Genomic DNA, 24,536 nt, shown 5'->3' on the forward strand with positions numbered 1-24,536 from the left:
CTCTGGGTTCGCGGCCGGGCTTTGTCGCAACCAGCCGCGACCGGGAGGTCCGTGGGGCGACGCACAATTGGCCTAGTGTCGTCCGGGTTAGGGAGGTAGGGATGTCCTTGTCTCATCGCGCACCAGCAACTCCCGTGGCAGGCCAGGCGCAGTGCGCTAACCAAGGTTGCCAGGTGCACTGTGTTCCCTCCGACACATTGGTACGGGTTGGATGTGCGCTGTGTTAAGAAGCAGTGCGGCTTGGTTGGGTTGTGTATTGGAGGACGCATGACTTTCAACCTTCGTCTCTCCGGATAACATACGGGAGTTGTAGCGATGAAACAAGATAGTAGCTACTAAAACAATTGGATACCACGAAATTGGGGAGAAAAAGGGGTCAAATTATATAAATTTTAAAAAACACAACAAAAATGACTTAAGGACATCAAAGTCACAGTAAAACGAGTGGCCATCACAAAGCACTGACCTCAATCCTATAGAACATTTCTGGGCAGAACTGAAAAGAGTGTGTGAGCAAGGAGGCCTACAAACCTCTGTCAGGAGGAATGGGCCAAAATTCACCCAACTTATTGTGGGAGCCTTCCTCAAGCTTCCCAAAACATTTGGCCCAAGCTGAACATTTTATAGGCAATGCTACCAAATACTAATTGAGTGCATGTACATTTGACCCACTGGGAATGTGATGAAAGAAATAAAAGCGGAAATCACTATTATTCTGACATTTCACATTCTTAAAATAAAGTGGTGATCCTAAATGACCCAAGACAGGGAATTTTTACTAGGATTGAATGTTAGGAATTGGGAAAAACTGAGTTTGTAGGCAATGGTGTATGTATGTGTATGTAAACTTCCGACTTCAACTGTAGCTTCCCCCGAAGTTGCGGTCGAACAAATTATGCTTTATTACCAAAGCGGTATTGAAAACACATCGTTCATGGCCTTTGTTTGCAGACGTTTATACAGCTTTGACAGTGGTACTGTATCTTTTGACACGCAAAGACCCAAATGGCGTGACGCTAATAGCAGTGGCGCCATCTGGTAGGGCAACATCTGAAAAATAGCGGACTTGGTAGTGTGTTCTGGCGCTTGACCAGTCGGCGAAAGCCAACATCACCCACAGAGAACGGTTGATTATCAAGGGCAATGAATTCCATTATCTTTGCTTTCATGAATTTCGGCCTTTGAATTTTCTTACTCTTTCAAATGACTGCTCGACTTGTTTACTGCTCGACCCACACAGCAGACATTGTGGGCTAGGTTAGGAACGCTGTATTGCACATCATTACATCATGTACCTACGTTATATTAGGTATGCACGTCAGCTTTGACATCGGCGTTAAAATAGACATCGGCCGATACCGATGTTGGCATTTTTAGTTAATATTGTCCGATTCCAATATGTTCACCTATATAATCATGCATCTATTATAAATCTTCATAAAAACATTGAAACACACTTTCTCTTTGATTGAAACACACTTTCTCTTTGATTGAAGTCACTATCTTATTGCCCTTCTTAATTGCTGGAATTATGTTAGAAGTGTTCAGCATTTTTAGTTGTCTCGCTAATAGCCTGCCTAGCGTCTCACCTCCCTCATAAAAACTGTTTTAAAAAGTATAAAACAGTACATATTCTGCCTTTTTGTTATCCATTTCATGTAACTGAAATGTCAATTTGCAGGCAGTTTGAAATGTGCCATCTGTAAAATGTCTTGTCAAATCCCTTCCAAACCACAAACTGGGTGTCTAATTTCTACTGCTTCAACCCTTCCACTCTTCTTTTTGGACACATGTGCCATTATATTCCAATAGATTATGTTTACATAACCATTAGCCATATTTGTGTTGATTAGTTACAGCCTGTGAGTGTGAAGTGTCCCATTTAACACAGGTATATAACATTTCACGATATATGCTGCAGCTGTACAATAAAACAGTTAAATAAAACGTAGAAAACCAATCCCAAAATAAAACATAGCAACTAGGAACGTAACGTTGCTTCTTGATGATAGATAACCTGCAGTCTCAACTCAAAATTCCTTATGGTCTGTGAGGCACTTGAAAGCCTAGGCTAAATTAGCAACACTCCCCTGTGTTCCGCAAACACATAAGCTACCTTCATTTGTATAGTAAACAGCATACAATTCAACTTGTAGTTTACTTCGTCTTATCTTCTTTATCTAGGCTAAACACCTTACTCTAGCAAAAATCTGCCTCCATGTTGTCCTTCAAAATAAAAGAGCAGGGTCGCTGGGAATGCCAGTGTGTGCCTGATGTTCTTCTCAGGGATGTTTCTTTACCATTGCAAACGTCTTCCTCTTTATTGCCAGTTCCTTGGACAAGTCCGGGTAAATAAGACAGCTGGCGGCCTACACACTGAACCACCCTTTTCTTTTGCTGCTTTAAGTACCTTGTCCCAGGTTGTAAATCGTAAGAAGTGGATGAGAACCGTTCTCGGGGGCCTATTCTCGTCAGGCATGGTTAAACTGCGATGGGTTCGTTCAAGTCATCAAATCCAAATCCTTCTTCGGTGATTTTCTGCGCACACACACGATTAGTCCACCGCCAACCTCACTCCCCTCTTTCAGATTAACCAACATCACCGTATTTCTCCTACTTCTGTTCAAGTTCTTCGACACAATTCCACAATATATCCAGCTTTTTCTTGTGATTCTCACTACCATTCTCCAGGCGGGAGATGGCATCCTCCACTGTCAAAATCCATCCCTCTGCCTCATCCATCCTCTTTTGTATCGCATCAACTTTTTCCTTTAGCTCTGAAGTTTTTATCCATGTCTTGGTGGGGGGGATTCAGGAGGACTTGCTGTTTGTTTGCTAGCCAATGTGGCCTTCTGTGAATAGGCTTGAAGTTTAGCGAGAAGTTTCAAAATGTGAATTATCTTTATATTAAACTGTACTACCAGTCAATATATTAAGACAAAAATGAAAATGTGTGCCGTTAAATTTCAGTATTTACATTTGGGTATTAGGAGCTCTCTAATGTGCTGCCTTCTTTTTTGGCGGTCCCACGTGAGTCCTGCCTCCATCATTCTTAAAATGGAGGAAGTTTGGAACCACCAAGACTCTTCCCAGAGCTGGCTGCCCGGCAAAACTGAGCAATCTGGGAAGAAGGGCCTTGGTCAGGAAGGTGACCAAGAACCAGATGGTCACTCTGACAGAGCTCCAGAGTTCCTCTGTGGAGATGGGGGAATCATCCAGAAGGACAACCATCTCTGCAGCACTCTACCAACCAGATGGACTCACCAGTAAAAAGCACATGACCTCCCACTTCAAGTTTGCCAAAAGGCACCTAAAGGACTCAGACTGAGAAAATGATTCTCTAGTCTCTAGAAACCAATATTGAACGCTTTGGCCTGAATGCCAAGCGTCACGTCTAGAGGAAACCTTGCACCATTCCTACGGTGAAGCATGGGTGGCAGCATCATGCTGTGGGGATATTTTTCAGCTGCGGGACTGGGAGACTAGTCAGGATCGAGGGAAAGATGACAGGAGAAAAGTACACTGATGTCCTGCTCCAGAGCGCTCAGGACATCAGACTGGGTCGAAGGTTCTCCTTCCAACAGGACAACGACCCTAAGCACACAGTCAAAACAAGGCACGAGTGGCTTTGGGACAAGTTTCTGAATGTCCTTGAGTGGCCCAGCCAGAGCCCGGACTTGAACATCTCTGGACAGACCTGAAAATATATGTGCAGAGATGCTCCCCATCCAACCTGGTAGAGAATAAATGAAACTCCAAATACAGGTGTCCCAAGCTTGTAGCGTCATACACAAGAAACTCAAGGCTGAACTCACTGCCAAAGTACTGAGTAAAGGGTCTGAATACTTATGTAAATGTAATATTTTAGTAAAATAATACACACATTTTCTATAATTTATAGAAACCAAATTTTTACTTCGTCATTATTGGATGTTGTGTGAAGATTAGTGAGGGAAAACAACATTTTAATCTATTTTAAAATAAGGCTGTTATATAACAAAATGCGAGTCAAGGGGTTTGAATACTTTCCGAATGTATATGCCATATCAATTAATAAGGCTGATGGAACAGATTAGAATGTTTATCTTAAAATGTTGCCAAACTACCATTTCTTCACATTTTAGGCACAACAATGTACACATAGCAGTAGGCTTACGCATGAATGTTCCAAAATTCAATTGCAGGAAAACACCATTCTAAAATAAGCACCGCACATGCGAGCGGTTTCATGGCCAGAGATGGAAATATCGGTTAGAAACTTTGAAAGAAGGGAGATTTAAAGATGCAACAACTTTCATGGGCCGCTAATATGACTAGGATAATGCCGTCGGCTGCGAGACAATGAAAGTTTAAAGAAAACCAATAGAACGCATGAGTAAGTCAAAAAAAAAAAATGCTACTTTGAAGCAAGGTAATGCCTCATAATATGAAGTAAAATCTCCAGGTGTCAAACAATGAAGCAACAGGAAAAGTACAGGGATGCTAATAATAGGCCTAAATGTCTTCTGGTAGATGGAAAGGCTTTCCCAAAAACTATATTAAAATGTTAGGCATAGTCTACTTTGGAGCTAGAATATAATGATAATTAGCATCAATCCAGTGGTCATTTCTTTTGCAAACTCCATCTCATGTACAACAGAAATACTGCTAACCAAACAGTGCTACGTGCCTGCACACATTGAGTTAAAAGGCAACTACACTCAAATCAACATTAGATTTTTCCAGACCTCAAATGTGGTCTCCTGACGTGGTTTAAGCATTGTTATGGCATTAGAACATACAATTGTGTTGTATTTATGCAAAAAAAGTGACAGAGAAAATCTGAAACCTGTAAATTTCGGACTCAGTTGACAGTCTCATTTATCGGTTTCAATAGGAGGACTAATATTAGCCTACTTGCCCAGTACAGCTTGGGTTGGCCTGACTGTGAAAGACCAATATGGAATTTATGATTTTAGGTCATTCAGAGTGTAAAAGTCACCGTTTCTCATAGAATTCTTCCCATAGGGCACCTTTCCTTCACGGGGCGGGCGTTTTGGAAATGTTTTAGCATAATTAGAGTATACACACTTCTCCAGGCACCACTATAAGCGCATAAGCTTACAAAAGAACCAACTCCACAAACTAACAAGTCACCCAGAGCCAGTAAGGAATCATTGCATCGTTTCCCCTCTCTCTGCTTCATCTCAATACAAGATCAAAAAAAGATATATTGAAAGAGCTATTGTGTAACGCTCATTCCTTTTCAGTTCTGCTTTTCCTTTCCATCTGATTTAGGGTGATAACTCCAGCTGACAAATGGAGTTTTAAGTAGAACACACAGACCTGTGTAAGTATACTAAACAGGCATATCAAGTGTTTACATCAGTGGAGGTATTTTAGCGACTGACCAGTAACTTTGAAATAACCCAGAATAAATAACTAAAATAAATATGCACTATGCAGAAATCGCTTCACCATTTCCTGGTTGCTAAAATTAATAGATTGCCTAATTTCAGTTTGTGACAAAGCAGCAAGTATAGTGTAGAGAATCATCTAAACCGCTGTGAAATATCCAGTACCAGTCAAAAGTTTGGACACACCTACTCATTCAACAGTTTCATTATTTTTACTATTTTCTACATTGTAGAATAATAGTGAAGACATCAAAATTATGAAAGAATATGGAATCAAGTAGGTGTTAAACGAATCAAAAATACATTTGAGATTCTTCAAAGTAGCCACCCTTCGCTTTGTGGTCAGCTTTGCACACTCTTTGGTAAAAGACTATGTCCATATTATGGCAAGAACAGCTCAAATAAGCAAAGAGAAATGAGAGTCAATCATTACTTTAAGACATGAAGGTCAGTCAATCCAGAAAATTTCAAGAACTTTGAAAGCTTCTTGAAGTGCAGTCGCAAAAACCTTCAAGCGCTATGATGAAACTGGCTCTCATCGCCACAGGAAAGGAGAACCAGAAAGGAGAATCAGTCCTTTGGTCTGATGAGTTCAAATGTGAGATTTTGGGATCCAACCGCCGTGTCTTTGTGAGACGCAGAGTAGGTGAACGGATGATCTCCACATGTGTGGTTCCCACCGTGAAGCGTGGATGTGTGATGGTGCTTTGCTGGTGACACTGATTTACTGAGAATAAGGCACACTTAACCAGCATGGCTACCACAGCATTCTGCAGTGATACACCATCCCATCTGGTTTGCACTTAGTGGGACCATCATTTGTTTATCAACAGAACAATGACCCAACACACCTCCAGGCTGTGTTAGGGCTATTTGACCGAGAAGGAGAGTGATGGAGTGCTGCATCAGATGCCCTGGCCTCCACAATCACCAGACCTCAACCCAGTTGAGATGGTTTGGACTGCAGAGTGAAGGAAAAGCAGCCAACAAGTGCTCAGCAAGACTCCTTCAGGACTATTGAAAAAGCATTCCAGGTGAAGCTGGTTGAGAGAATGCCAAGAGTGTGCAAAGCTGTCAACAGATGGCCATTTGAAGAATCTCAAATATATTTTGATTTCTTGAACACTTATGGTTACTACATGATTCCATGTGTTATTTCATAGTTTTGCTGTCTTCACTATTATTCTACAATGTAGAAAAGAGTAATTTGTAAGTCGCTCTGGATAAGAGCGTCTGCTAAATGACTTAAATGTAAATGTAAAAATAATTAAGTCATTGAATGAGTAGGTGTCCAAACTTTTGACTGGTACTGTATTTTCCAAAACTGATAATATTGTATTTTCACCTGGTGTACAAAACCGAAAGTAGAACAAAAAATGAAACTTAAACACGGGAAGCATAGAAATAGCGCACATAGAACATATCTACTGCATCTTAGACTTGCTTTCAATGAGAATGACAGATCTATAAGTCACATTTCTATGTGAAATTGGTTGGGTTACGCAAAAAGTGACATATTGCAGCTTTAACATTCTATTACATAACAATTCCGGTTTAATTTCCAGTGATGGATCATCCATTTTAGCAAATGTCTTGGGTTTACTCAAAAGTGTTTGCTGGTTATTTTTCTTTTTGCAGACAATTCAGTCCTTTGAACAAACCAACAAAAATAGCCTGAAGATAAGGTACATGTTACATTTTAAAATCGTAACACACAAAGTGCAACAATTACAATGTGGGAATATACCCACAACTCAATGCATGAGTGTGTGTAGCCCTGTAGATGTAGGTCAGCAAGTTTGGTAAGCTAGACAGAGAGAATAGTGTGTGTAGGGCCTCACCCGTGCATCGTACTCCAGGACAAAGGGAGGGATGTCTATCTGTTCAGGCAGGATACAGGTGAACAGCTGCTGGAGGGTCTCTACATGATGGACCTTCTGCTTCATCCCTGACACACTGAATGTAGTGAAGAACCAGGTGGACACCTGACACAAGAGAAATTAACATTAGATAAGAAACATTGAAAGAAACTGGTGAAAATGGGGGGGGGTATTTACAATTGGACTTGCCCTGAAGGTTAAATTGTAATAGTTGTTTATAACACAGATGTGTTTTGGCTGAAGCCTTCCACTGTATTTAAGTGGTAATCTATTGAGACGAATGTACTTCTCCCTAAAATCCACTTATTAGATTTGATTGAATAAGGCCAATAGACTTCCCTCTCCTCTTTACTACGCAAGTGTGTGCTTTGCTTCCCATTCCAAACCATTTTCAGCATGCATTCTAATGACCCCAGCACAATGCCTGGCGCGTCTCTCATACACACCTCAGAGTCAAGTTACCTCAAGAGTTCCTGGATCCTTTAAATTGACCAATTAGTAGATTGCTAAACTGTGAGCCTTCTCCCATCTAAAGGGCTGATTCAACTCAGTAACAAAGCAAATGAGACCAGAGGTTGAAGCTTGAACAGGGTAATGTGTCAGGGAGGCTCACAGCCAAAAGAAGTCTTGGTGAAACTACAGAACAGTAGTGGGGTGCTGTGTGTGCGTGTGAAAAGAGCCCTGCTGATCTTGGTCAGAAAAGACTGTAAACTTAACAGAGGGCATAAAACAGTCAATTCAGAAAGTAAACCAAATTCCAAGTCCAAATTTTCCTAATTGAAAATCATTTTTATTTCAGTGTACTTGAACTCACTGGAATTGACCCCAACCCTGGTATATAGTGTACATATCCTAATAATACCTAGTAGTAGAAATACACCTAAAAAGTGTTTGAGAAGCAGTAAAACAGGGGTACTGTTGACTTTACCTTAGAGCGAAAAGAGGGGTGTACAAAGTAGAAAGCCCTCAAGTTATTCTTAAACCTAGAATACAAAACAAAGCAAAAGCCATTTATTGACATGTCACTATTGGCTAGCATGTTAAATAGTTATAATTATTATAATGATTTATTATTGCCCTTGAGAAGAAAAAAAAACGCAATATCAAAAATATGCATGGAAAGAAGACTTAAGCACAAGAAGCATAGAAATAGCACACATAGAACAGATCTACTGCTTCTTAGACTTGCTAGCAATGAGAATGTGAGAATTTCTATGTGAATTTGGTTGGGTCGCCCAAAAAGTTACATTGTAGCTTTAACATTCAACTAAATAGCAATCCAGTTTCATTTCCAGTGATGGATCACCCATTTTAACTGCCATCAAGTTCTTCAAGCAGCTTAGGTTTACTCAAGTATTTCCAGAACAGTTTGCTGGTTATTCTTCTTTTTGCAGACAATTGGGTCCTTTGAACAAACCAGAGAGATTTTTTACAAAACGACCAAAATGTCCATAAAAGTGCTCCAATTGTTGCGGTGTCCTCAGGCCAAGGTACTGTCAAAAGAACACAAACTAGAAAAAAAATTAAATCACCCAAGGCCATCCAACAGCACACACACACACACTCTACCCTTTCCCATGCCTCTCTGACATGGACATGCAACATCAATAGTCTACACCTGCCTATGTAACTAACATGCAATTACATGGTTTTAGTCCCCAAATGTGGAACCAACCCATCACTCGGAGGCACATTGTGTAGACAGTAACCACCCATGGCCAGTACAGGAGTCTGCCTGCTTCCCAGCCGAAACAATTCGGAAGAGTTTGTGCATATATTATGACAACATTTTGTGACATTTTGGACTTCAGTAAGGCTGTTTGGGCACACGTCGTTTTTTCTTGAGGCAAGCCGAAGTCAGTGCCACGTTGTCAGTGCCACGTTGTCAGTGCCACGTTGTCAGTGCCACGTTGTCAGTGCCACGTTGTCAGTGCCACGTTGTCAGTGCCACGTTGTCAGTGCCACGTTGTCAGTGCCACGTTGTCAGTGCCACGTTGTCAGTGCCACGTTGTCAGTGCCACGTTGTCAGTGCCAGGTCAACAGTACAGATTCTTAAATAAAATCTTGTCATTCAATGAAAGATGATTTTTATTTGCATGCAAACGAGTTAGAGGAATACTGCACCAAAAATCTTAGATGTAAAATTGCGTGACTAAGACCTCCTCGGCTAAAACGTAGTAGTTTCTCATTTTTCAAGTTAAGGTCTTTTAAGGGAGTATGCGAGCACACTCGTTCGGTTCAGCCGAACTGAAGCATGCTGACACTTTTACAGGACACTTGGAAAAATAACACCCCAAACAAATGACCATTTAACCATTGTTTCATCGGTGTTCTGAAAGACCTAAAAGACCCCACAGGGAGGTGGAGTAGAGCCTTGTTTGGGCCAGTCCTCAAGGAACAAAATCTGTCTCTTTGGTGGACCAGCCGCTCTCCCCAGCCGGACAGGATCATGAGTTCCTCTCTTCTTGGCCTAGGGGAAGAATAGTATTGCCAAAAATGGACCTCTGCTCCAAGAGCCAACGCTAAAGAGCTATAGGTAAGATGATTCCTAATGTAGCAGGTCCATTTATTGGTCTAGAACAGAGATGGGCAGCTGGCTCGATCAATTTCCAAAAAGGAACTCAGTCGGGGTCTCAACTTACTGTTGAGAGTTAGAATAGTAATTCTGAAATTTGGTTGTGCATAAGCAGTTTTTCCTCTTATATCAGTCACTGACAGTCACTCAATTATCCCATGTCAGCTAACATTTTTTAGATTGGTAAATTAGTCTAGCCAACAATTTAAACTTGTAGTAATCATAGTTGAATTACCGCCTGGGGGAACCCCATTGATTTACTTCTCACTCAGATATATTAAAAATGGCAAACATTTCTCCCCACTGTCAAGAGTGAGGCAGCTAAAATGTTTTGCTCTCAAGGTGGGCCCCCCTCAACAAAATTTCACGTAGGGCCCCAAAAAAGGCTAGGGCTGGCTCTGACTGTATGTGTGGGTATGGATGTGGGTACGCACAGCCCTTCACCCTCAAAGTTTCCCATCCCTGGTCTAGAGCAGCAGTGCAGTGCAGACATGGAGGACTACATAGTTTCTCTTATGTGGGACATAACTTGCTCATCACAACTACTGGGAAAATAAGTCAGCAGTGCCAAGAGTTATCAAACATGTTCTTCTGGTTGTAAGCTGGTTTATTTGGATGATGGACCTACTATCCCATCAGCATACTGTTTACTGGTGGAAACTCAGTGAACAAAAATATAAGCACCATTACACAGGTGCACCTTGGGTTGGGGACAATACAAGGCCACTACAATTTGCACAATGCCACAGATGTCAAGTTTACGGAGTGTGCAATTGGCATGCTGACTGCAGGAATGCCCACCAATTCTCTGGCAACAGCTCTGATCTCTACCATAAGCTGCCTCCAACGTAATTTTAGAGAATTTAGCAGTACATTCAACCGGCCTCACAACACGTATAAGACGTCGTGTGGGCGAGTGGTTTGCTGATGTCAACGTTGTGAATAGAGTGCCCTATGGTGGCTTTGGGTCATAAGCTACGGACAACGAACATAATTGCATTTTATTGACGGCAATTTCAATGCACAGAGATACCGAGACAAGATCCTGAGGCCCATTGTCATGCAATTCATCCGCCGCCATCACCTCATGTTTCAGCATTATAATGCACAGCCCCATGTCGCAAGGACCTGGAAGCTGAAAATGTCCCAGTTCTTCCATGGCCTGCAGGCTCACCAAACATATCAACCATTGAGCCTGTTTGAGATGCTCTGGATCGACAAGTAGAACAGCGTGTTCCAGTTCCCGCCAATATCCAGCAACTACGCACAGCCATTGAAGAAGAGTGGGACAACATTCCACAATCAACAGCAGGGAATATGGTGTTTTGCGGGTACTATTTAATAAAGCTGCCAGTTGAGGCCAGCATCCCGGAGTCGCCTCCTCACTGTTGACGTTGAGACTGGTGTTTTGCAGGTCCTATTTAATGAAGCTGCCAGTTGAGGATTTGTGAGGACTCCGTTTATCATACTAGACACTAATGTACTTGTCCTCTTGCTCAGTTGTGTACTGGGACCTCCCATTCCTCTTTCTATTCTGGTTAGAGCCAGATTTTAAAAAATACAGTCGGTTGTAGAATCTCTCAATGACTATAACAACTAGCTTCAAAGACTGTAATGTCACATTGTTCACGAAAGAGGAAGTTGTGTAGTACGACCACTGCTGAGAAGTTGGAGTACTGTGGGTGGTGCTGCCTTATCCATGGCTGTGGAGTTGAGGTGAGAAGGCTTCTGGTTTTCAGCTCTAGTGCAGTGTGAATGTGTCCGTAGACAGGGAAAAAAGTATTTAGTAGTCGACCTCGTCTTAGACGTACTAAAGCAGAGGGTATGCATGGTTATGGTGTATAGTGTTGACATTGGCACTGCAAAGTTAAAATGTATGCTGCTGTGACATTTTGAAACAGAAGAGGGGAGATTAGAAGTCATGTAGAACCTGATGCCATTTTCTTCAATTGCACATGAAATTCATTCATGGCCGATTGTTGTCAGCAACGAGCTGTTTGATCAGTGACGTTTGTAGAGTTGGCCAGAAAAGCAAATATTTTCGGAATGTTGGTGTCTTTGATTTGGGCTGTGTCACCGCCAATATATAATTTTCTGGGAACCTTCTCAGAGCGTTGGGAAGCCGTTCCATAACAGACTCCAGGTTTCCAAAACGTATGTGTACCCAAAAGCTATCCCGTTTCAGTTGTCAGAAAGTGGTCATTTGTAAATGTAGGTAGGGGTAAAGTGACTATGTATAGATAATAAACAGCGAGTAGCAGCAGTGTACATGTAGGTAGGGGTAGTGACTATGTATAGATAATAAACAGCGAGTAGCAGCAGTGTACATGTAGGTAGGGGTAGTGACTATGTATAGATAATAAACAGCGAGTAGCAGCAGTGTACATGTAGGTAGGGGTAGTGACTATGTATAGATAATAAACAGCGAGTAGCAGCAGTGTAAAAAACAAAGGGGGGGGGGGTGTTAAAGACCCCAGAGCAATTTCACGGTAAATCCCCATTCAAAGGGAGAACGGTTTCATCTTATGCATTCAGATTTGATTCACTTGTCGTATCTGGTAACCAACAGTCTGTAATTGTCTCTAGACTTCAGTTCTCTCTCGCTCTTCACTAAATCAGTAAAATATGTGGTGTGCCTCTTACTTCGTGTCTACAATCTCATGAAGTTTCTTAAGGAATTCAGAGTCCAGATGGTTGTGTTCTCCGGTCAGAGTGTGAAAGTAAACCATCACATACTCCTTCACTGTGATGTGGTCCATGACATGGATGAAGTACAGCAGGGCCTGTAGTGAAGTAACACACACATGGTGGAGAGGTCAAGGTTTGTTCACAGAGCAACAATATTGATTTATTTTCTATTGTGCAACTAAAACGGTGATGTTCATGATGTTGCCTCCAAATGAAGCCTGGTACCTTTTCCATGTCGATGAGGGTGACAGGAATATTTCTGCCCACAAGAACCATCACTGTCCTGCCACACATGTCAACACCTGTGGAAACACACACACACACCACTAAAAGATAAGCCCAGCAGCCTGCCAGTATTACTACACTGCCTCCTAGAGGAGACATGGAACAATTAATTACATTCAGTGAAAAAGGAGGGTGTCATGAGCCTCACTATATTAGATCTATGGCTGAAAAAGTATAAAAAGCAATCCAACTAACTAAATTAACGAGTTTGAGGAAAGAGAAAGCAAGAGAAGGAGAGAAAGAAAGATGTCCTGCCATGACAACAGAGGCTGTTTCATTACTGGTCATTTTTTATCCTGAGAAAGAAAAATTATAAAACTGATTATTTCACCCCCGGATGCTGTGTTCAATGAGCTGGAAAAAGGATTTCACATACAGACACACACTGAACTCACCAGTTTGATATAAGGCTTTCAGTGCTGCTATGTCAGACAAGTCCTCTGCTCTGGCTCGACATAACCAGCGGTTATAACTGCAAAGATAGGAGAGGTTTTAACACATTACAGAAACACTGTACTGGCTTAGGGTGTACTGTAAATGTTGGTAAAACTAGGGTATAGGATGCATGGTAGGGATGTAGTGTACAAGTTGTGTAACACACTTTCTCTGGTGCTGTTTCTGCATGGTTGCATCAGACAGCTGGCCCTGCAGGATTAGTTTGCGCTGTTTGTCCACGTCTCCCTCCATCCGGGAAAACGCATGAGTCCCCACCTGGCCCAGGTCTGAGTCGAGAGTCTCCGCCTCAGAGTCAACTACACAGCACACACACAGATACAATCTATGAAAATGGCTCAACTCTAAAAGAAAATACACTCTCCCTAACTGTTATATCAACAAATATCATATTTTGAAACCATTGCTCTGAAAAGTCTGTGTGTGTGTGTGTTTATTCCAGTGTTTGTTGTCGTTGGGCCTGACTCACACCTCTAGGTCTGGAGTTTTTAATCTAGGGCTGAGCCCCATATGGACAACAGTCATCCAAGGAGAGGCAATATTAAGGCATAAAAGCATACACATGGCTAATGTAAGTAACTAAAGATAATATACCATTCCAGTATATTCATATACATCAACACATCTAGACAACTAAAACAACCTTACGGGATGAGAAACCTTTTCAACATTCAAGAAAATATCTGAACACAAGAGGGATTCTGCATTCCTTTATTGAAGACATACCGGTAACTGCCAAAATGAAGGAAACACCAACATAAAGTGTCTTAACAGGGCATTGGGCCACCACGAGCCAGAACGGCTTCAACGCACCTTGGCATAGATTCTACAAGCATATGGAACTATATTAGAGGGATGGGACACCATTTTTCATGAGATATTCCATCATTTGGTGTTTTGTTGGTGGTGGAAAACGCCGTCTCAGGCACCACTCCAGAATCTCCCATAAGTGTTCAATTTGGTTGACATCTAGTGACTGAGATGGCCATGGCATATGGTTTACATCGTTTTCATGCTCATCAAACCATTCAATGACTACTCATGCCCTGTGTATGGGGGCATAGCCATGGTAGCCAAAATAATGTCTTGCCTAGCATTTTCATACCCTAAATATGATGGGATGTTAATTGCTCCAGAACCACACCTGTGTGGAAGCACCTGCTTTCAATATACTTTGTATCCCTCATTTACTCAAGTGTTTTCATTATTTTTTCCAGTTACCTGTACATCCTCCTTTCTGCCATCAGAGCACCTGTCAGGGTAGCGCTCAGTGGAAAAGATGAACGAACAGAGAGACATGTTTAATTTAACAATTAGGCTCCTAATGCCTTCCACACTGATGTAAGAGCCATCACTCTGTCTGTCTGTGTGTAGTGTGTGTTCCACCACTGGCAGAGGGTATGACTGAGATGTTCCACTAACTCGACTATGAAAGATCATCCTGCATTCTTCTCCCATGTCCACTGAGTGCGTTTCCATGGATACAAATGACCTGGTTTTAAACCAGGTAGTACTGGCCAGGACTGTGTTCTTCAGACTCCAGGACAGCTGCTGCTTAGAGATGAAGAACTGCCGGTGGCGGCAGGTCTATTATCACCATGTATTTACACAATGCATCACCTACATGGACTGGATGTTGTTCAGGGCCTAAACTGTACACCCGCCAAATGCGGCTAGATTTTGCAATTGGCGGGTAGATGTTTATTTCACCAGACACGTTGGCAGGTGGTCAGGGCTCCACAGTGAGAGCATTTCACTTGTATTTGAAAATAAAAATAGAGTTAGAAGTCAAGCATGAGCACATTTAGAGCCTTACATTTTTTTTATTTATAAATAAATGATACAGTAGCTGTTTTTGAAGTGTTTTTCTTTCTGTTTCATAGCTGGTACCTAATCACACAAAGACCTATGAATCCTATTATATATATACCCTACCTTGCGCATTGTGCATAAACACTGCCTGGCTGGGGAGCTGTGCGCACTGTGATTGAAGTGAAGATTCATTTTTTCAAGTCTACTAAAGTGAGTGTTTTTTCTTTGTGTTTCTTAGCTATTTACAATGTTTTGTTCACAAGCTAGATTGTTTTTTAATGTTTGAGTACAGTAGCATGTCTTCGCTGAAGCAGTCAGATTCTCATATGTCAGTCACACTGTCACTGACAACTCCAGCCGCTCCAAGTGCCGTCACCTCCTGCCCTTAAAACAGCAGCTGAACATTTGGCTCATCTATTTTGGCTAAAAGATTTGGGTTACATCTTTGGGGTAAAAATGTTGCAATATACCAGATCACTTTTGCTAGTAATACATATATTGCTTTAGAAACATTACAAAGCATGCTCATCCATTTTTTGTTTATGGTATAATTATGTCGGAAAAAATATTTTGGCTGGTAAAAAAATCTGATTGGCTGGTAGATGTTCTTTTTTAAAATCTACCTGCCACAGTGGCTGGTGGATCAAAAAGTTTGTTTCAGGCCCTGATGTTGTTGCTATGGTAACCCTATTGAAACCACTATGCACAACAGCTCAGAGATGAGTCACATCTAGGGGGTTGTGGGAAATGTAGTCTTACCTTCCAGACAGCCTGGTTTCTCGGCGATGCGGATCTGTCTCTCTGGGACTACAGGCTCACCTTCAGAGTTCCCAACGTCAGTCGGGATTAGGGGCAGGCTGGCACGCTCCTCTTCCTCAGAACGAGGGTAGTAGAGAGGCAGCAGTTTCCTGTATGTGGGCTGTGACACACAAAATGATGTTAACCACACAGATATTAAGATGCCACACATTCACACATGCTTTCTAACACAAAAACCTTCACACACATCCTCAGTTTCTAATCACTATGTGCACTTTCCCTCTTATCTGTGAAATACACCGTCTTTTTGTGTGTTTGCCATCTTCGACATGAATAATTACCTCAAACTGAAACATTCATGTTATATTTGATATATTTAATGTTCTCTATGAAAAACAAATTGGTGAGTAATCACAAGAAAACTTTGCCTTCGAAACACAGCTTAAATATTTCATGCTCCAAACATTCCCCTTAAGTTGAATTTCACACCAGAAGAAAAATGAACAAGCCAGTGCAATTATATGCATGTAAAACCTAAGCATGTAAAACCTAAGCATGTAAAGCAGGAAAAAAAGAACACACCTCTTCTGTGTCTGTCACAGCGAACACCACCGTCTCTATGCTCTCTCCATAGTTCTCCAGAAACCTGCGGACCGTTCCTGCAAACACAGTTATACACACCGTAACAGACAACAGATATGCTAGCTGATGTGTAGTGAGCATTCTGGCAGAAAATGGTTGCTTTGTATCACCCAAGTGGGTGCTAAACATTGGTGGTGGGATAGGTGAGTTTCCCCCTTACAATGTAAAGCGCTTTGTGCACCTACTGCATTTGTAAAGGTGCTATATAAATGCAATAAATTATTATTGCACACATCTTCATATGTTTCATATAGGTCAGGGGTCATGGATGAGTTACTGAACATCATTCCAGTGTTAATAGTTGACAGCCACAAGTTAACTACATGAAATTGTGACAGTGTACTATCCGCTAATGTATAAGAGATCATTAACTTAGTGAATGTATGCCGTGCGTGTGTGTTCTGTGTGTGTGCTGTGCGTGTGTGTGTGTGCTGTGCGTGTCTTACTGAGGGCAATGTGTGTGGCGTCCTCCAGTGGGTATCCTCTCTTAGTTGTGCTGACCACACAGACGGCCACAGATGCCATAGCCTGCTCTCTGCAGACACAAACAGCTCAAACATACTAACAGTAGCCACACCACAAACCCCATTCAATTGACAGTGCAGTACACACCACAGAGTAAAGTGGTTTATGTACACATTACCTCACCTGTACAATGACTCAGTACTGGTACCCCCTGTATATAGCTGTGTTATGTTATTGTGTGTAACTTCTGCATTTAAAATAATAAATAACATAATATCAAACAAAACAAAAAAATTTTTTAAAATGCATTGTTGGTTAAGTAAGCATTTCACCTGCTGTATTCAGTGCATGTGACAAAAAAGTGATTTGAGAAACATGGTGACCGAGATGACCATGGCATATGGTTTACATCGTTTTCATGCTCATCAAACAATTCAGTGACTACTCAGGCCCTGTGGATAGAGGCATGAGGCTGTAAGGGAGCACCTCACGTTACACACACACACCTGTGTGGTATTGTGGGGAGAGAACACTTCTCTTATATGTAAACCAGCTGTGATCTAATCAATATGCCTAATCAGCTTGCACAGTGGTTTAGATGGTACAATGATTATCTACACTATACTTGCTTGTTTTGTAACAAACTGAAATTAGGCAAACTATTCGAATTTCTGCAACCAGGAAATGGCAGAACGATTTCTGCACAGTGCATCTTTAATGTCTTACTTGGCGAGCTGCATGACGTTCCTATAGCAGTTGTACAGAGAGTTCTCAGCAGCCGTCCTGTACTTGGTTTTGTACTTGGGGCCCACCGTGTGGATGATAAAGCGCGCCGCCAGGTTAAAGCCTTTGGTCATCTTTGCCTCGCCTGTCCGACATCCTGTGGATAAACACATACATACCGGTAATACAAGTATATCAAGATCCCACAAAGAACACACCAAGATAACATTCTTCACCTTCAACACAGCCTAGAAGGAGATTTACATAGCAACAATACCCAATGGACACAAACCAACACTTTTTCCTTTTCTAAAATATGCATTTGTATAAAAACCTGTCTGTAATGTGTTGTCTCCACAGTGCTCACATTATGTTGACACATGACATTCACTTTCTCAGCTTAACACAAGGTCATGATCAGTAGAGACAAACCAACAGAAGTTAATTGGACATCAAAAATAAGCATTCTGATTGATCAAGTTGAGATAGTGTTTTGAAACGGATGCGGTACTTCTCATGTTTCGTGCCCACTGAGCGCAAACCAGTCATGTTGTCATTAACCTGATGAGTTAGTGGTGCCCCCTACCTTTCAGTTTGAGCATCTCGTCTCGAAGTTCAGGCCCAGCGTAGGTGTGGATACTCTCAGAGATAGGGTTCTTGTCCGTCAGAGTCTCATTACTCGTGTTTACGATCGCTGTGCAGTTCAGCAGGGCAACATTGCCATTACTGAGAGATGACAGCAGAATGAAAGAGGGTCAGATGTCTTAACTGTATTGGCCATACTCAAGCTCCATCTCATATCTCCCTTTGACTTAAAAAGAAGAAGAAACTGTACTATGAAACAAAGTAATATAAACAATGAAAGCTTTGGATTACCTTCAATACAATTTTGGGCAAAAAGGCAAACTTTGATCCATATTCCCTCTGATATTGCCAACTACTTGTATTACTTTTTCATTGGCAAGATTGTTGTTGGCACGTCATGCCTACAACAATAATAATCCCCAAAATAATAATATGTTTGGGCAAAAGAACACAGCATTAGCCATTGCAAAATGCATAGAAATTAAGAAGAAGATTGTGGGAGCCGTTTTGTTAGACTTAAGTGCAGCTTTTGATATTATCGAAACTGCTGGAAAAACATACAGTACCAGTCAAAAGTTTGGACACGTACTCATTCAAGGGTTTTTCTTTATTTTACTATTTTCTACATAGTAGAATTCAAATCATAGTCGCACACCTCATGTAGCCTAGCCCATAGGCGTATATGTTTTGTTAAGGTTTGTTAAAGTGGCCAAATAAGTTCTTAAAATTAAGCACATTAATCTGTTTTACAACGGGTGCAGAGCCTAACTGCCATACATTAGCAGCGCTTGAGTTTTAAGTTTGGGGAAGATCATTTTTCACCATAAAAATCAAAATTCTTTCTAGATAGCATAGGACAACTTTTGTACTATGGGGGATAGTAGACCGACATATTCTAGTGCTTTTGCTGTTCGTTAGGCCTACTCATCTTGTTGGCTGACAAAGTGAAATTGGACAGTTCTTCCAATATCTTTAATATGCGCCTCGGAATTGGTTAAGGACGTGCGCAGTTGCGTCCCCGATATGTTGGTCTTCACTTGTAGCCTGTGAGAAAGACCCGATCATGTGACGGAGAGCCATGTGAGTGAGGTGCATCGGAGCATGCAGCTGGGAGAAGGGAATTTTAATGATTATATTCAGCCTAAGGGCACAACGGCCACAAAAGGCATGTTTTTTTTATGCGGCATTACTACCACACAAAGGGTATGCCAGGAAATTCGAGGCATTATCAAGTGCTTGTCAAATATTGTGCAAGTGTGTACAGCCTGCACAAAATAACAAAGCAGAGCTCATACCTTTCATGCAACTTTTTTCAAATCATCATTAGAGTCGCATCATGCAGACCTAGAATGTATTCAAAATTAAACATATAGTCCTAAAGTTACATACATAGCTCTAAATTAAGCATATAGGAGTACCTGTTTCTTTGTTAAGCACTCCTTCAAATCCTTTAGGGAAAATATCCTTACTATTTAGCTATGTTCAATTGTATTCTTCATACTAGAGGTCAACCGATAAATCAGGGCCGATTTCAAGTTCATATAACAAATCGGTAATCTGCATTTTTGGAAACCGATTGTGGCCGATCACATTGCACTCCACAGGGAGACTGCGTGGCAGGCTGACTGCCTGTTACGCGAGTGCAGCAAGAAGCCAAGGTAAGTTGCTAGCTAGCATTAAACTTATAAAAAACAATCTTAACATAATCACTAGTTAACTACACATGGTTGATGATATTACTAGTTTATCTAGCTTGTCCTGCGTTGCATATAATCGATGCGGTGTCTGTTAATTTATCATCGAATCACAGCCTACTTCGCCAAACTTAACAAGCGCAGTCGCAGGCCTCCCGGGTGGCGCAGTGGTTAAGGGCGCTGTACTGCAGCGCCAGCTGTGCCATCAGAGTCCCTGGGTTCGCGCCTAGGCTCGGTCGTAACCGGGAGGTCCGTGGGGTGACGCACAATTGGCCTAGCGTCGTCCGGGTTAGGGAGGGCATGGTCGGTAGGGATGTCCTTGTCTCATCGCGCACCAGCGACTCCTGTGGCGGGCCGGGCGCACTAACCAAGGTTGCCAGGTGCACGGTGTAGCCTCCGACACATTGGTGCGGCTGGCTTCCGGGTTGGATGTGCGCTGTGTTAAGAAGCAGTATGGCTGGCTGGGTTGTGTATCGGAGGACGCATGACTTTCAACCTTCGTCTCTCCCGAGCCCGTACGTTGTAGCGATGAGATAAGATAGTAGCTACTACAACAATTGGATACCACGAAATTGGGGAGAAAAAGGGTTAAAATGTTTTATTTAAACACGAAAAAACAAGCGCAGTCGCAAAAAAAAGCACCGTCGTTGCACCATTGTGTACAGAACCTTTAAAATCAATACACAAGTATATATTTTTAAAACCTGCATATTTAGTTAATATAGACTCATCTCAACAACTATGAAAAAGAATGAAAACTTCAAAAACCTTTATTTTGGACATCAAATCAGAAGGGAACTGTGCTACTTAGGTTTTTGTATTCACAAGCAAAGCACACACACGATCAAGTTTACGGTGAAACACGTCTGTTTCACTTCACTAAAATGCTTGAGGTAGCAAAACAAGCTATGGAAAAAAAATCATAATTGCGTCCTCACACTTCCTTGGCAAATTACTGCAGTGCTACTTCAAAAAGGTTGGATGTGAATGAGCGAAGTATCTTCGGCCTTGTACACACTTGTGGTTAAAGGAGAAGTGCACAGCCTCGTTTTTCATCAATACTCTGTCAAATCACAGTTATGCCAAGACAGCAAGAACCAGTGTCTGGAATGTGTTTCATGTGACACTTGTTCTACAACACCTTGCTACCTACATTATTTGATCATGCTAGCGAATAGCTAGTGTAACCAACTCTCAGCAACAACACCAGGCACAGTCTCACATTTGACAAACCCATCTGATTGTTACACAGAAGCCCATTTTCACTAGAGGAGCTATTTCCCAATCAATATTTGCAGTGCACATCAAGCTACAGTGTCTAATGGGAAATTTGTTTTGCACCAGTTGGACGGGGTTTGCTCGTTTTCAACTATACAATTAGTCATCCTAAGGAGATATCGACACCCACCCAGGGCACTGGGCCACAAAACTGTCTCACCCAGTATTTTCTGTGAAAACAGTGCCACCAAGTGTTAATAGGAAAAAGGGGGCATCCATTTTTTTTTACATAATTGTAATCCAATCCCTCAAGTAAGTAATGATGCAGTCACTTACCAAACTCTTTTGGACAAGTGACTTTACGACCAAAATTATTCTATTTACACTTTGTAGTCAATTGAGATACTATAATACATGTTTCTGACTTATATCGATGCCACATAGGCCATTTTCAAAAGAAGTTGGTTTTCAAGGGCAGTTGACCTTTAACGTTTTAAGCAAGTGACACTTGTGGTGATCCTTGCTCAAAGGGAGTGCAAGTCAATCAAGACACTGTGTCAACTCCTGGAAATTAAGTCAAAACAGGAGCAGAAAAGTGCTTTTCCTAAGACCTGTGTAAATAGGCCCAAGTTCAGCCCAGAGATCTGTTCCTTTAACTGCAGCAGGAATGTGAGGAGGGATTGGGGCAGCCTGGGTACAAATGTCTTACTGAGAGACTCCTACCAGTGGAACCTCTGAACACATCATGTGCTCAGCCTCCACAACAAAGAGGATTTATAAGGTAGAGGCTAGAATGATGGGGGTGGGAGAGAGAAAGAGTGTGTTTATTGAGGGGGGTGATCCACAGTGGTGCAAAGAGCCAGGGCTACACCTTGAGACCTTATAGCCATCAACAAACGCATTTGATACGAGTTTGACAATAACGATTGTGAGAGAAAAGGAGAGAAACCCCGAGATGAAAAAAAAGAGAAAGCAAGAGAGCAAAAGAGAGAAACCAAGAGATAAAAGTGGTACTAGAGACAGAGGTCCAGTGTGTATGTGTGCGACTCACTAGAGCACTATTTTCCTGTTGATGTCCTCTCTGTAGGGGAAGGGGGATAGGAAGGCCTGCTGGCTGAAGTTGTACTCCTTCTCCTCTCCCTCAGGGTCCGGCTGCCACTCCCAGGTGGACAGAGTCTGGACCTCCACAAACTGAGAGCGTGCTCCCAGAGGATCCATTCCTGCACTGCGCTGGCTGGCACCTCAATGCTCAACACTGCAAACAAAGCCAGAGAAAGACTTTAAAGTGTATTTTCAGTGTCCACATCCAGGAACCAAATAGGAAGGAAGGGAAAGGGGGGATACCTAGTCAGTTGTACAAGTGAATGCATTCAACGGAAATGTGTCTTCCGCATTTAACCCAACCACTCTCCTGAATGGCACAGCAGTCTAAGGCACTGCATCACAGTGCTAGATGCGTCACTATAGACACCTCGGTTCAAATCCAGGCTGTATCACAACCGGCCGTGACTTCGAGTCATATAGGGCGGCACACAATTGGCCTGGGTTTGGCCGGTGTAGGCCGTCTTTGTAAATAAGAGTTTGTTCTTAACTGACTTGCCTATTTAAATAAAAAGGTTCAATTTAAAAGTTTTTTTTTTTTAACTCAAAATAAGCATCTATGACAAGGAAAGACAGACAGTCACAATTGGTGATTACATGGGTGTTTCAGTGTTCATAATTAAGTAGGCTTGGCAATATAAAAAAAAAAAAACATTTTGCAAAGCAAAAGCATTTTTGCACAATCAAAGAAAGGCTTTGACTGACAGTTTTAAAATAGCTTCCAGTGTCTAGAGTCAAGACAGTAACAAACCATCCCGTTTTCAGTACTTCTAACCTCTAGTATTCAGCCTGAAAATGAAGCCTCACATAATGAATCCACTTGTGTGAGGTTAGGTGGCAGTTAAAGAAAATTGGGTGAAACAGGCAAGCAAGGTCTGGCTCCGTTTTTTTCCAGAACCTGCAGCTATTTAAGATAGCTGATTGTGTTTTCGAGACTAACTACATACCATGTCAACACCTATGACTGAGGGCCTCTGTCTAACATTAGACTGGCCGCGTTCTAGGAACAGTTCTGTTTTGGAGCTTATGGCACGAGAGGGGAGGGCATTACCTTGAAGTGAACCTAAACAGACAGGGAATTCAAAAGCACCATAAGGACGTATTGAAATGCAGAATGAAGATAAACATATAGCTAGTTGGTCTATATTTTTGTTGACTGCAGCATGGGTCAAATACACTTGACGAACAATAGTATTCCTCTCACATTTCCCACAGTGTTTTTGCTTGTGCGACTACTCATAAAGGTATTTCCATTTTAATGGATAAATATGGGAAAACATCTAATTATGAAAAAACGAAATATGTCATAATCACCAACCATGGAGCTCGAGCTCAGCTGACCATCACATTCCCAGTGTAGCATTTGCCTTCTTTTTTACTTTGATTCGCAAATGTATCTGCTAGCACGGCAGAAAAATAGTAGCATGCCGAAAATGGAAAGGAATTTAAAGATGTATCTATATATCAGGAAGCTACAGGAGAAAATGTTACACCTACCCGTTTTCTTTTGTCTACGAATCTATTAGTTGTCGACACAGAGCATGACTGAATTACAAAAAACGAAGAATACAGAGGGTGTTCGTGATGTTCTTAACATCCCAAACATTGCAAAACTCGATTAGATATAGCCAATTCCCATCGTACTGTCACGTTTACTACAGTTTGGTGAGTTCCTGATCAGCTGATTCGCGACAGAGAGGAAGACGCTAAGCGAGAGGGTTCACTCTGCCCAACATCTGTCTACTCAAACAAGACCGCGAAGTAGTGATTGATGCACGTCGGATGAATCGTGTGAAAAATGTATATATTAACTACAGTCAGAGCGTTTATCCCAACACCAATGCAGTGTGGGCTCCTGAGTGGCGCAGCAGTCTAAGGCACTGAATCTCAGTGCAAGAGGTGTCACTACAGACCCAGACAGGTTGATTTCCAGGTTTATCACAACCAGCTGTGATTGGGAGTCCCATAGGGCCATCATTGTAACTAATAATTTGTTCTTAACTGACTTGCCTAGTTAAATAACGTTGTTGTTTTTTAAAAAGCTTTTGATCATGTTTCACACCATGGTGTTGAACACTGAGCTGTAGTCAATGAACAGCATTCTCACATAGGTGTTCCTCTTGTCCAGGTGGGAAAGGGCAGTGTGGAGTGCAATAGAGATTGTGTCATCTGTGGGTCTGTTGGGGCAGGATGTGATTGAAGTGGGCCCAGAGTGTCTGGGATGATGGTGTTGATGTGAGCCATGACCAACCTTTCAAAG

The 24,536-nt window shown here is 41.9% G+C and overlaps 1 protein-coding gene across 3 annotated transcripts in view; it reads right to left on the minus strand.

Annotated features, from left to right (window-relative positions):
• LOC124046016 (ganglioside-induced differentiation-associated protein 2-like) overlaps positions 1–24,039 on the minus strand; it is a 33,111-nt gene extending 9,072 nt beyond the window's left edge. The window contains exons 1-14 of one of the 3 annotated variants that reach the window (XM_046365935.1): positions 23,774–24,039; positions 22,227–22,430; positions 18,265–18,404; positions 17,682–17,835; positions 16,937–17,025; positions 16,431–16,507; positions 15,849–16,008; positions 13,426–13,576; positions 13,220–13,296; positions 12,765–12,841; positions 12,495–12,634; positions 8,205–8,259; positions 7,238–7,381; positions 6,880–7,070 (exon numbers count right to left, since the gene is read on the minus strand). In XM_046365935.1, coding sequence (XP_046221891.1) covers positions 7,017–7,070; positions 7,238–7,381; positions 8,205–8,259; positions 12,495–12,634; positions 12,765–12,841; positions 13,220–13,296; positions 13,426–13,576; positions 15,849–16,008; positions 16,431–16,507; positions 16,937–17,025; positions 17,682–17,835; positions 18,265–18,404; positions 22,227–22,393 — 1,485 coding nt within the window. In that variant the 5' untranslated portion in view covers positions 22,394–22,430; positions 23,774–24,039 and the 3' untranslated portion in view covers positions 6,880–7,016. Of the gene's footprint in view, positions 1–6,879; positions 7,071–7,237; positions 7,382–8,204; positions 8,260–12,494; positions 12,635–12,764; positions 12,842–13,219; positions 13,297–13,425; positions 13,577–15,848; positions 16,009–16,430; positions 16,508–16,936; positions 17,026–17,681; positions 17,836–18,264; positions 18,405–22,226; positions 22,431–23,594; positions 23,753–23,773 lie in introns of those variants that run through there. The other 2 variants (XM_046365944.1, XM_046365953.1) reach the window with 2 other exon arrangements.
• Between the last annotated feature and the right edge of the window lie 497 nt (positions 24,040–24,536).

The sequence above is a fragment of the Oncorhynchus gorbuscha genome, linkage group LG01 (genome assembly GCF_021184085.1).
Source record: "Oncorhynchus gorbuscha isolate QuinsamMale2020 ecotype Even-year linkage group LG01, OgorEven_v1.0, whole genome shotgun sequence".
NCBI classification, from domain to species: domain Eukaryota; kingdom Metazoa; phylum Chordata; class Actinopteri; order Salmoniformes; family Salmonidae; genus Oncorhynchus; species Oncorhynchus gorbuscha.